The 13,171-nt window shown below is 39.6% G+C and overlaps 1 protein-coding gene across 1 annotated transcript in view; it reads left to right on the top strand.

Moving 5' to 3' along the window:
- Window positions 1-400: 400 nt before the first annotated feature.
- The window catches only part of KCTD8 (potassium channel tetramerization domain containing 8), a 285,721-nt gene continuing 272,950 nt past the window's right edge, over window positions 401-13,171 (top strand). The window contains exon 1 of the mRNA XM_001099551.5: window positions 401-1,640. Coding sequence (XP_001099551.1) covers window positions 680-1,640 — 961 coding nt within the window. The 5' untranslated portion in view covers window positions 401-679. The remainder of the gene's footprint in view (window positions 1,641-13,171) is intronic.

The raw sequence follows: 13,171 nt of genomic DNA, 5'->3' as shown, positions 1-13,171 counted from the left end.
GGCATGGACCCAAGGAGGGAGTGAAAGGAACGAAGGAGAGCGCTGTCTTTTTTTTCTCGCGTTTGCTCTAGGCGCTCCCTGCCTGCCTCTCCCAGCTGGCCGCCGAGCGGCACCTCTCGCAGGCTCGACCCTCGGTCCCGCCCCCTAGCGTCGGAGCCCGGGAGCCGCGGCAGGAGCCTATCTCTTTAAATGACAGCTGAGGCTCGGGTCCCAGTCCGGGGCTTGACGTCAGTGCCTCCTCCCGGGCTGCCAGGAGTAGTTAGCGCCACCGTCGGCGCTCCGGCCTCGCAGCGCGCTAGCAAGCTGCCGGGGCGGCGAGTTTTCTTTGCTTCGGCCCCTCCTCCCACCCTCCCCGCGGAGAGCCGAGCAGCAGTCCTAGAGCCTCTCGCAAGTCTCTCTCACACTTCCCCGCCTTCGCCCCAAAGGAGCAGCCGCTCCTTCTTGCCTCTCCACTGCCGCCGCCGCACCGGCGGAGCTCCTCTCCCGCGCGTCTCTCCTCTGATGGAGCTTGGGCGCCGCCGACCCCGCAGCTGCCCCGAGCCTTGAGCCGGGCTGCCCCGGCCCGAGGAACGCGCCGCCCTGCCCGAGGGCGCAGAGAACACCCGGAGGGCTGGGGCGCGGGCTCTGGGAACGAGAAAGTGCAGCTCTCTCGGGTCACCGGGCCGGCGGCGGGGGGACTATGGCTCTGAAGGACACGGGCAGCGGCGGCAGCACCATCCTGCCCATTAGCGAGATGGTCTCCTCGTCCAGCTCGCCCGGCGCGTCGGCCGCCGCCGCCCCGGGGCCCTGCGCACCCTCGCCCTTCCCCGAAGTAGTGGAGCTGAATGTGGGCGGCCAGGTCTATGTGACCAAGCACTCGACGCTGCTCAGCGTCCCGGACAGCACTTTGGCCAGCATGTTCTCGCCCTCTAGTCCCCGTGGCGGCGCCCGGCGCCGGGGCGAGCTGCCCAGGGACAGTCGGGCGCGCTTCTTCATCGACCGGGACGGCTTCCTTTTCAGGTATGTGCTGGATTATCTGCGGGACAAGCAGCTCGCGCTGCCGGAGCACTTCCCCGAGAAGGAGCGGCTCCTGCGCGAGGCCGAGTATTTCCAGCTCACCGACTTGGTCAAGCTGCTGTCGCCCAAGGTCATCAAGCAGAACTCGCTCAACGACGAGGGCTGCCAGAGCGACCTGGAGGACAACGTCTCGCAGGGTAGCAGCGACGCGTTGCTGCTGCGAGGGGCGGCGGCCGCCGTGCCCTCGGGCCCGGGAGTGCACGGTGGTGGCGGCGGCAGCGGCGCGCCGGACAAGCGCTCGGGCTTCCTCACGCTGGGCTACCGGGGCTCCTACACCACCGTGCGCGACAACCAGGCCGACGCCAAGTTCCGGCGCGTGGCACGCATCATGGTGTGCGGGCGCATCGCGCTGGCCAAGGAGGTTTTCGGGGACACGCTCAACGAGAGCCGCGACCCCGACCGGCAGCCGGAGAAGTACACGTCCCGCTTCTACCTCAAGTTCACCTACTTGGAGCAGGCCTTTGATCGCCTGTCCGAGGCCGGCTTCCACATGGTGGCGTGTAACTCCTCGGGCACCGCCGCCTTCGTCAACCAGTACCGCGACGACAAGATCTGGAGCAGCTACACCGAGTACATTTTCTTCCGTAAGTTCGCAGCCCAGGCGTTTCCCCGCACCCCTCGCCCCCTGCTGACCTGCGGCGGGTTTGAGCCCCGCTGGAGGCCCGGCAGGGCTGTCCGGGCCAGGAGCTGGTTAACTCCTTATAGAGAGCGGCCCTCCCTGCACGACTCCCTTTTGCAGTAGACACGATTTACATTTCGCCCCTTCGGATATTTCCGTCTCTACTCCCCCTTTCTAGAACTCAGTAGCACTCAGCTCCCAGCTGTCTTACTTGCTGAACTTTATTGATCTTGCCTTCTCCACCCAGCCCGCTCCCGGATGCTAGGGGCTCCTCTGTTTCGGAGGACAGGGTGGGAGAGACTGGGGCACAGGGCAGAGTGCATAGACCCTCCTCCACCTCTTTGCTTTAGTAGGACTGCTGGGGGTCATTTCATGTGGCCCTCAGTGGTGTCCCTGCAGAGGGCAGGATGCCATCACAAGGCGTCGCCGCTCACCGCCTGGATCACCTGCTGTTGGTACAGCTGCCGCGCGGTAGCCTCCAGTTACGGGTGGTTTTCTAGAGGGCAGGCGAGAAGCGATGAAGGTGCCCCCAGAGCCCCTCGAGGGGGCGGGGGCATGAGAGCGGCTGTGGGGAAAGGGGACTCCTTGACAATGGAAACCCAGATTTCCCCGCGTCGGTTATCTCCAATCTGATTGCCCAGTGTTTGGGACAGGGGAGGGCGGAAGGAATTAGAAACTTTGGATGTCTGAGTGCTCTTAGGGTTGGAGATTAGGAAGGGGTGAGGGTGGAGGGGTGGAAGGAGTTGGGGAGGATGGGGAAGAGAGAGAGAGAATGATTGTGTTTCCTTCTCCAGCGCAAAAGCGGGGGTTGAGCCCACTTTCTCAGAATGAATAAATAGAGCGATTTTCTGAAATGTGAGAGTGAGGGAATAGATTTGGGAAAGCATCCGGGGTGCGTTTTGCAGCGCGCTTCCGGAGCTGGCTATGTGGAGTTCAAGAACTCTACCAAATACCACAATCTGAACCTGCACTGGTGATTGGGAGTGGGGTGGCGCTGTGGTGGGCACAATTCTCAGTGGCGTTTATAAAGTGAAAAGACAACGACTAGAGAGCGATTTGGACAAACGAAAAGCCAGCAGGGATGGCAGCAGGAACATTATTTGGCAAACGTTTTTCCTTTGGCCAGGCACAAGTTAAAACTTGCCTGTCGCGTTGGGAGAGTAGCCTTGAAATCCTGTGATGGAAATAGACCAGCTTAAAGTGTATTTATTTATTTTGGTAATTCAGTCACTACAGTAATTGGGTACTGAACAATTTTCGAGACTTTATTTTGACTGGAGAAGTGGAAGGGACTTTTCCTTGCACAGGTGCAAGCTTAACTGGAAGGTTGGCTTAGTGTTTGTATATTCTGGGAACCTTGGAAGTTGAGTGACAAACCACAGCACACAGGTTCTCAGAGGTAGACTGCTTTTTAGAAAGTAATGCTGGGTTTCTTGAGACAACAGTTTCAACAGAGAAGCAAATGAAGAGTCTGTCCACTGAATTGGTAGCTAAAAAACTGTCTTAATTATATCAAAGCATTACTTGTTACACAATAAAAAGATTAATGATCAGAAAAGCCACTCAAGGGAAGATATTTCATTGCTTGTATAAAATGGGCACCTCTTAAATATGTATTAAGTAATTAAGCATTTTAGCACCATTTTATTCCTTATCATTGTGACCTTTATCAACAACTTTTTAGATTTTAAACGATTTAAGTCATTTCAGCGTAGATTTCCAGGCATTTCAGAAAATGAGGTAAAATGAACTTTTGCCTTCCTTGTAGTTAGTGTTTTTTGTTGGAGAAGATATAAGCATGAATGTTCCGCACAGTTTTCTGAAATTTTGAAAATCTTTCTTGGTTTTGGTTTTTCTTATTACTTTAGAAAGATGTGGATATGAGAATGATCATGACTTTGATTATGAAGAGATAATACAAGTTATCTCTACATTAGGGAAAAAGTGCCCTTAGTATATTGAAACTGGAAACTTAGCTAATTTAACTAATGAGGTAAATTTGAGAGAGATTTGAAATTCAGGATCTGTTTCACTTCTAAAGCTACAGAAGTGTTAAATAAAATATTCATATTATGAATAACTACTTTCAGAGTACTCATATTATTAATGACCTCTGAAATTCATTCATAAAAGTCCCAGAAATCTAAGGAGACAACCTATTTTGGGAGAAAATATGCAAATTCCAGATAAAGTATTGTTCTTTTGAAGTGGTAAGCTAGTCATTGATCAACAAAATGGAGTTGTCATTTTAAATTTTAGATGTAAAATTTGTCTTGAATATTAGAATACATATATTTATTTTATGTTTTTTACAGCTTTCATTATATTTTTACACGTTATTTTGAATGGGTTCCTTTTAATATTTGGTGAATGAAAATACACTGTAAAATGTTTGTATTTCCATCCTTTTCAGTTTAGTTGATGACAAAATGTATTTATCTTATTTGGCAAGTTTCTGTTTAGAAAGGTTACCAGTATTATTCATTAGAGCAAAATTACTGGATGACCTTGTTTGTCCACTTATGCTTTAGATGCAGAAAATAACCTTAATAACTTTTAATTTCCCCCTTTGACACCCTGTTTTTCAGCAAATATTTATTTGTTGTGTGACATTTATTTAGTGTATAACAAGTATCAGTCGCTTTAACACCTTTTAAAATCTGGGTTACATGTGAACTTAGTAGTTGAAACTGTTGTAGTTTACACACTTGAGCATCAATTTTAATTCCCCACCAACCCCCGCCACGCCCACCACACCTGAGTTTCTGCAGTAGAGGGGAAGAAAGTGGCAAATGGTCCAGTAATCCCAGATATTGCTGTTTTCCAAATGTGTGATCTTGGTTAAATTATTTACTTGTTCTCTTAGTTTCATCACCTGTATTACAGGAGTAATCACAGTACCAGTTTTATAGGATTTGAGAATATACATGTAGTACTTAGACTAGTGCCTGACTCATAATAAAAGCTTAACAAATGTTAGCTATTACTATTGTGAGTAGCATGTTACTGTCTTTATTCTTCTTGTGAACATTAAATTTTAATTTTGTTTTATAGTAAGTATAATTTAATTGTAAAGTTAATGGAAAATTATTTTGCAATTAAATGATAGCATACTATACTTTCAGAATTATGAAATAATCAATTAAATAACTAATTTCTTTCCTTGAATTTCAATTTGAATTTTTCAGGGCAAGTCACCGAATGTTGCTAATCATATTCCAATTGGTTTTTCTGGATTGACTCCAACAGAACCCACTTCCGATTCAGGGCCAAGAAGTGTTTTAGCACTAGGACTTGAAACTTTGGCAATATATTCTGATAAATATTGAGCTAGATTCATATCTCTTTAAGTGCTTGTATCCAAGTCATTGGATTTTTATGCTCAAGGTTATATACAGGCTATTAAACTTTAATATCAGCTTCATTTGGCTACATGAACACTTATATCTGTTCTCAGTCTTAACTCATTATTTATCAAGTGTTTTTAGTACACTGCAACATATACTGGTGCTATTAAATTCTATATTCTTTTTCTAATACTGAAGATGGATTGTCCTTTCTTGGGGGAAAAACAGTGACTTATTGTGTTTTCTGTTTTGGGGGGATGTCTGGTGAGTGTCATTTTGGCTGCCTTTAGCAGTATCTGGGAGACAATAAAAAGACATTTTATGTTGGCCATGAATTATATAGAATATAGATAACGTGCTTGGAATGTGACAGGTTGATTATCCTTAGAAAAAAACTAGTTCTATATGTTTTCTTTATTTCTCATAATCAGTGAGTTTGCAGAAAAGGTAGTGCTGATGTATTGCTCTTCTCTTCTAATAGTGCTTCAAGTTTTGAACTCCATAGTTTGGTTGAGCAGTCTGTGTGTGAATGTACACCTTTCACTAGGTTGTACTTGATATTCTTTATGTTTGGTATATCTTTTGTTTGTTTGTTTGTTTGATACATGACAGTGCCAGATCTAGGAATTAATGCTGTTACTGAACTGGGCTGTGAAATGTAATTTGTCTTAATGGATTTTTATATCCACTCTTTCAAATTCATTCTGATTTATTTCACTGTGTTGAGTTGAAGAAAGCTAGTTGAGTTGAAAATACTCAAACAGCTATTCAATCTTGTGCTAGCATGTTTGCTGAATTTAAGAGCTTTCTAAGAAACGTCTTTAAAAATCATTCTGTTTAGGTGAATACCATTAAAATTGCATCTTTTATGAGTCCAAAAATACTTCTTTGATTACCAAACATCATTTTATGGAAGTTAATTTTGTTAACCACAATTGTAAAAGTTGATTCTTTTTCTCCCGAGTTACTACTTATTTTTACAATGACAGTGTGAAAATTTTCTCTGTATTCACATGGCTGAATGACTTTTGAATTACTGAGGAATAAACAAAAGGAGAGGATAACTTTTTAAAACATCAAGATTCTGATTTAATGCAACTAGTTCCAGTAATAAAGCAGATAAAATGACAAAAATCTTGGAGTACAAAAAGTTTAGAGGCTGTGCTATGACGCTGATTGTTGTTTAATGACATTGAACTTTTGTATCTGGCATAGTTCTGTCTTTGAACTTATCTTTTTTTATATTGCTATGGCTTTGGCTTTCCCTGTCACCCTTTTCAGCTTTGTGTGAGTCAATCTTTATGCAGATAATGAAGCTGAAAAACTAAGTGGCTACAAGCTTTATTTGACAAGTTCTTTCCCTTGTAGCTGAGGATGCTAGGACTTGCAATTTGTGTGTGTGTGTGTGTGTGTACCTTAGTAAAGAAGAAAAAACCTCTTTGGAAAAAAGAGAAATATGTATAAAACCAGTATTTAATTATTATCTATTCTACTGTCATAAATTATTAGCTGGAATTTGTTTAAAAATCTGAAAAATGATTGCTTGTCATTTAAAAGTCACCCTTTTTATACTTAATAATTTTTTTAATTTTTTATTTTTTGGTACAGAATCTCGCTCTGTCACCCAGGCTGGAGTGCAGTGGCGTGACTCAACTCACTGCAACCTCCACCTCCTGGGTTCAAGTAATTCTCCTGACTCAGTCTCTTAAGTAACTGGGATTACAGGCACCTGCCACCACACTCAGCTAATTTTTGTATTTTTAGTAGAGATGGGGTTTCATCATGTTGGCCAGGCTGGTCTTGAACTCTTGACCTCAGGTGATCCACCTGCCTAGGCCTCCCAAAGTGCTGGGATTACAGGCATGAGCCACCGTGCCCGGTCATAATTTTATATGCAGTTCATTGATAATCTATATTTTCAGATTGCTAAGAGGGTACATTTCAAATGTTCTCATTACAAAAAATAAGATTAAATAATTTTAAAATAATAAAAGTAGCACATGTAGTTTTAGGGACCTCTGTTAAAACAAAAAGTGCAGTTTTAATCAGCACCACTAGTAAGTGTCAATAAAATCTTGATTCATTTCCTTCCAGTCTTTTTTCTATGTACACATAGATAAAAAGACATATTTTTAAAAAGTCATGGTCATACTATATAGGTGGTTTATATGCTGTCCTTTTTTGGTTTATTTGGTTTTATACATTTAATAAGTTTACACATTTAATGAAATTTCCCCCATGACATTAAAATTTTTATTGACATCTTAAATAACAAAAGTACAATACATATACATTGCCACAGTTTTATAAATATTGATATTGAATATTTTGTTTGTAAGCTCAGAAAAAAATTTGATTATTTCAAGATACAGCATCTGGTAAAAAAATTTACCATCACATTTATCACCTAATTTTATGCTAAATGTTTTGCATACATTATTTATTTATTTATTTTTATTATACTTTAAGTTCTAGGGTACATGTGCACAATGTGTAGGTTTATTATATATGTATATATGAGCCATGTTGGTGTGCTGCACCCATTAACTCGTCATTTACATTAGGTATATCTCCTAATGCTATCTCTCCCCCTCCCCCCTCCCCACAATAGGACCCCGTGTGTGATGTTCCCCTTCCTGTGTCCAAGTGATCTCACTGTTCAATTCCCACCTATGAGTGAGAACATACGGTATTTGGTTTTCTGTTCCTGCGATAGTTTGCTGAGAATGATGGTTTCCAGCTGCATCCATGTCCCTACAAAGGACACAAACTCATCCTTTTTTATGGCTGCATAGTATTCCATGGTGTATATGTGCCACATTTTCTTAATTCATTCTGTTACTGATGGACATTTGGTTTGATTCCAAGTCTTTGCTATTGTGAATAGTGCCGCAATAAACATACGTGTGCATGTGTCTTTATAGCAGCATGACTTATAATCCTTTGGGTATATCCCCAGTAATGGGATGGCTGGGTCGAATGGTATTTCTAGTTCTAGATCCTTGAGGAATCGCCACACTGTTTTCCACAATGGTTGAGCTAGTTTACAGAAATAGGAACACTTTAATACTGTTGGTGGGACTGTATACTTTGTTTATTTCTTATAACATTCCCTGAGCTTGACATTAGTTCCCTAATAGTTCAATTAGAAAACTATGATTTAGAACATTAAGTAACATCCCTGGTTCTTGGAGCTTGTATAGGGCTGAGCTGGGATTTGAATAGTTCTGTCTTATGTCAAAGCCCTTACTGTTAAAACATTGAAAAATAATGCCTGTTTCCTGCAGTCATTTTGACAAATATATTTCGGTGTCTACTGAGTACTTAGAACTTCTATTTATAAGCAAAAAAGTGCGGTGTGAAATGTATATGAGTGAACTCAAAATTTTAACATTTATGTTAAATTTTCATAGAAATATAGTAAATAGTCTTTACTTGCTAGAAGGGTTATTTTATGGAGTAATGCTACCGTATTCATAAATATTTTTGTAATTAAAGAAAATAAAACATTTGACTAAATTTAACACTTTTTTGGGGGGTAACCAAGTTATAGGTTTGATAAACCAGTAATACCTGTAGGCTCGATAAACTGACTTAAATTTAAAGTGCATTTTTTTTTTTTAATAGTATGAGGCTGAAGCACCAGAGGTTTTGCAAGGACTTACCTAAAGATCAGAATAATTTTATTTATAAGATTTCAAAGTCATTCCAACAAGTAAATTAGTTACTTTATAATTTGTAAGTATAATGGGAAATATAGGTGTCATCTGCCTATCAGCTATATACATCTCATTATTAGTTTCTGTTAATGATACCAGTTTCTGATTAGTGTCTGATTCTCATACAAATTTAGTTGTATTTTGCTTTTTTAACAAATGAAAATATATGAAGTATTCTATGCTGAGTGTATATCATTTATAAGTTTATTCCCTGACCTGTTGGCTTTTCAGTGTACCCCTTGGCACTGTAGCCATGTAATGCTAAGTGAACCCCTGCTATAGAATCCTTCACACTTCTTTTCCTGGTGCTCTAGGATAGGTCCCTCATTGTGTTTCCTACAATATGTAATGATCTTTTCGCATGTTGATCTTCTACAGTAGCTTTCTCTCTCTGTGCCTGAGAGTGGTGTTCTCAGCCCCTCAGGGCAGAGGCTAAGGCCACATTAAGAACTTAAAAAAATTTGTTTTCCGAATGAAAGTGTGAATTAAGGAATGAACTAGAGATGTTGGAATTTCCATTAGGTGGTCACTGAATTTGAGGTTTAGTTTCACTTCAGCTTTAAAGTGCATTTATGGAACAACTACCAGGCTAAAGCGTGGGTAAATCATACAAATATGAGTAAGACAGAGACCTTGTGTTTAAGGTGATCACAATAAACTTTATATCATTGTGAATTATGTTAGAGAGAGGTTATTTAGTATGTTAACAAGAGGGCAAAAAGCAGGAGTAATGACATGAGAAGTGTTACATAAGCAACCATACGAAATGAAAATAAGTAAAATGTTAACTAAAATATGGGACAGATTAAAATATTGTTATAAATGAAGTTGTTAGATTTGTAAACACACACATGCACGTGCACATGCACACTTCTTTATATTTAATTATTGGTGGAAGCTGGGTGTGGTGGCTCACACCTGTAATCCTAGCACTTTGGGAGGCCAAGGTGGGTGGATCACCTGAGGTTGGGAGTTCGAGACCAGCCTTGGCCAACATGGAAAATCCCATCTCTACTAAAAATGCAAAAAATTAACTGGGCGTCATGGCGGACACCTGTAATCCCAGCTACTTGGGAGGCTGAGGCAGGAGAATTGCTTGAACCTGGGAGGCAGAGGTTGCAGTGAGCTAAGATCGCACCATTGCACTCTAGCCTGGGCGACAGAATGTGACTCTGTCAAAAAAATAAAAAATAAAAAATAAAAAATAAAAATAAATAAATAAATAAATAAATAAATGATTGGTGGAATAGAAATTGTGAGGGATCAAAAATTAAGTGACTTCATTAGTTTAGAGTGTTGGACAAATGTTCCATACCCCAAGCCTACCTACAACCACAGGTAGTGTTGAGTATTTGCTTTAAAAAAAATCTTAGATGCAAAGAGAATATTGCCTCCTGACATAGGCTTTATTGTAGAAATTAAATATAGGAAGTATCTGATAATACTGATAAAGTATCTGTAAAAGTGAGGATCCAGTTAATTCTATCTTGTAATCTTGATTCATTTTTAAAAAGGCATCTTAAAATGTACTTAACAGGTATTACTATTTAATAATCAATATTAAAATATTAGTGTTACTTATGTTTCTTTACCTTGTGTCAAAGTAGTTAATAAAAATAAACCAACTTTGCTGGTAATAACAACAGACAGCTTCATGATTCCTAATTGGACGCTTATTAGTGTGTCCAATTATAATATATAATAATACAATTACTATACAACAATATAATACAATAATATTCTGTGCTTATTCAACATTAAACTTAGTTAAATGTATGTTCAACAGTTAACTTAGAATATTATTTCTACCATATTGTAACCAGTCTCCCATCAAACCCTGCTTTTATAGGGGAAAAAAGCAAATAATATGGAATATTAAAGCATATGGAATAAAAAGCAAATAAACTGGAAGAAACTAATATAATAAAGAAGTATGTAGTATTGACTTAATATCACCAGAATAGTGAATGATTTAACCACTCAGTTTTATTATTTTGGTTGATTTCACCAGTTACTGTATCAAAAACCTTGAGAATAGGATTCATATTATATTGCTCTTTCTTATCATTTGGCATAATTAGGTGTGCTTTCTAATTTTTGGTATAAGTAAAATAAGGAGAGTAGTACTGTGTTTATGGAGTAACAATGCCAGAATCTGTTGGCCTCTACTTCTAAGAGGTGAGTAGTTGAACACAATGAATGTTTTAATTCTTCTAAATCAGATTCCTTGAAAAATTTTGTCTCTAGCTTTGAGATCTTGGGAAAATAATTTCATGCTCCCTCCTGAAGGGAAAGTGAGAAAAACAATCATATTCACTTGAAAGCTTTGTTATGAGGATCAAATAAAGCAATCCATACTTAGAATGGTATCAGGCACAAATGGTATCAGGGACAAATTAAAAGCTCAATACATGTTAGCCTTTGCAATTTATTAATTTAAGGACCTCAGAATAATACACAGGCAATCCCATTTCTTTACAATAATTCTCAGTACCAGATTTCTTCTCTTTTTCTTTTTAAGGAAGTTGAAAGCAACTCCTATCTAAAAGCTGCCCTGAAAAGGTCCTGTTATCATTAATGAGTTATTTTTAAAATTATTGACCTGCTAAGTATAAAATAAATTGTAACTTATTTTTAAAATAAGTCTATTCTAGTTGTTTTTTCATTGATTAGGTGGAAAAAATTTACTCTTCCAGGTCGAGTGCTGGTCACTGGTTAATTATGACACAATTAAAAATAATACTTGTAGTCAATAGAAATTGTTTCAAACTCTGGGACAAAGCACTTCTTAATCATAATCTTTATTTATATTTCTGATGAGGGCTTTTAGTTTGCATTTTCAACAGTTTTACACAAAATAACAAATTGTCACAGAGCCAGTTGGGCTCAAACACTGCCCAAAGTCTAGGCATTTGGCCAAAATTTCAGGCTAGATTTTGGATTCAAATACATATCTTCACAATTTTAAGAAAACTATGTTAGCTGTCAACTCAATCAGCTCTTATTGAAACCACTCTGACATATTTTCAATATAAGTTTTCTAGTTGCTTAAGTCCAGGTATTTGAAGAAAGCAGAGAGATATGAGGCAGGTACTGGCAGACATTCAGAAATAATTATCTAATATTCTGATCTCTTTTCTTCTGGTTGGTGAGTCTGCACCTAGCATGTCTCCTTGCAGGTGGATAATAAGGATTCATACATATGATTCCAAAGTGACTTTTGCTTTTGATAAGAAAAGTTACTACAGTGGCAGCTTTATGGTGACTGGTGGGAGGTAGCAGGTGTGGTGGTTGCAAATTATTGGTGTCATTTATATGGTGGTTTTGGGGATGAATCCTTCAATGGTGATTCTAATTTAGAGTAAAAAAGAGATTTAGCGATCAGAGTCCTTGGGCTGTATTCTTAATTTTCATTACTATGTAGATTTATTTTATTTTGTGGTTCTTTACTTTTCTATACTTCAGTTCTTCAGAGAGAAAATGGTAGAAATTGATCGTCTTTTTCACCTTATCTCCACATAATGCCATAAGTATTGCGTGCCAAGTAATCTGTGCTAAATGAAATAGAGTATTTGTCCTTACTTTAGTGTGTCAGGCTGTCATTTCCTTTAAAAATGTGTTGAGTATATTGCTATTAACAAAACATTTACTGAGGTGAAACACCTTTTCATGCTCTATTTCATTTAACGATTTTCAAAAAAATCAGAAACATAAAATCTATCAAACTGAGGGAAATCCAGATTAGATTAATTTTAAGGTACTGAATCATATCTCTTCTTCAGTTCATTTATATTTATTCATGTATTCATTAACCAGTATTATAAACTAAGCAGCCTCTTAGATATTGAAGGTGTGGTAGTAAACAGTAGTGAACATATTTCCTACCTTTCATGACTGGGACCATGACATTTGTAGGATATCTGCTTTCTCTGACTTTAGATTGCACATGGTAGGTGAATGGCATGCTGAATAGATACATAAGATACAGATTGTGAGGCTCTGTGTGATGGCTGAAGCTCATGGCTGAAGAGTATCTCCTACTAACTTCTGACCACAAAGTCTAGGCATGAGGGTGTGTTTGTGTGTGTGTGGACACACATACAAGCATGTTTTGGGAGAACATCAGTATGACTTTGCAACTACTACTGGCTATTAAAAACATTTGCCCTCTGAACTGTGATTGAATAGTGACCAATTTATATTAGAAATGAGACATAGTTAACATTGATCCTTTGCTAAAAATGGCCTATTTAGAGAAAAATGGAGTATTTTGAAAGTGATAATCTTTCTGGCCTCTGTATTATACCTGACTCCTTTTCTGAGAAATTTTACCATGCGCAGAAATGTAAAATCTCTTCAAAAGTCCAGATTTTGCCATATTTCTTATAAACATTGCCTATTTCCTGTGAAGAAATCCTGAAGTCAAATTA

The sequence above is a fragment of the Macaca mulatta genome, chromosome 5 (genome assembly GCF_049350105.2).
Source record: "Macaca mulatta isolate MMU2019108-1 chromosome 5, T2T-MMU8v2.0, whole genome shotgun sequence".
NCBI classification, from domain to species: domain Eukaryota; kingdom Metazoa; phylum Chordata; class Mammalia; order Primates; family Cercopithecidae; genus Macaca; species Macaca mulatta.
This window is presented reverse-complemented; position numbering and strand designations above follow the sequence as displayed.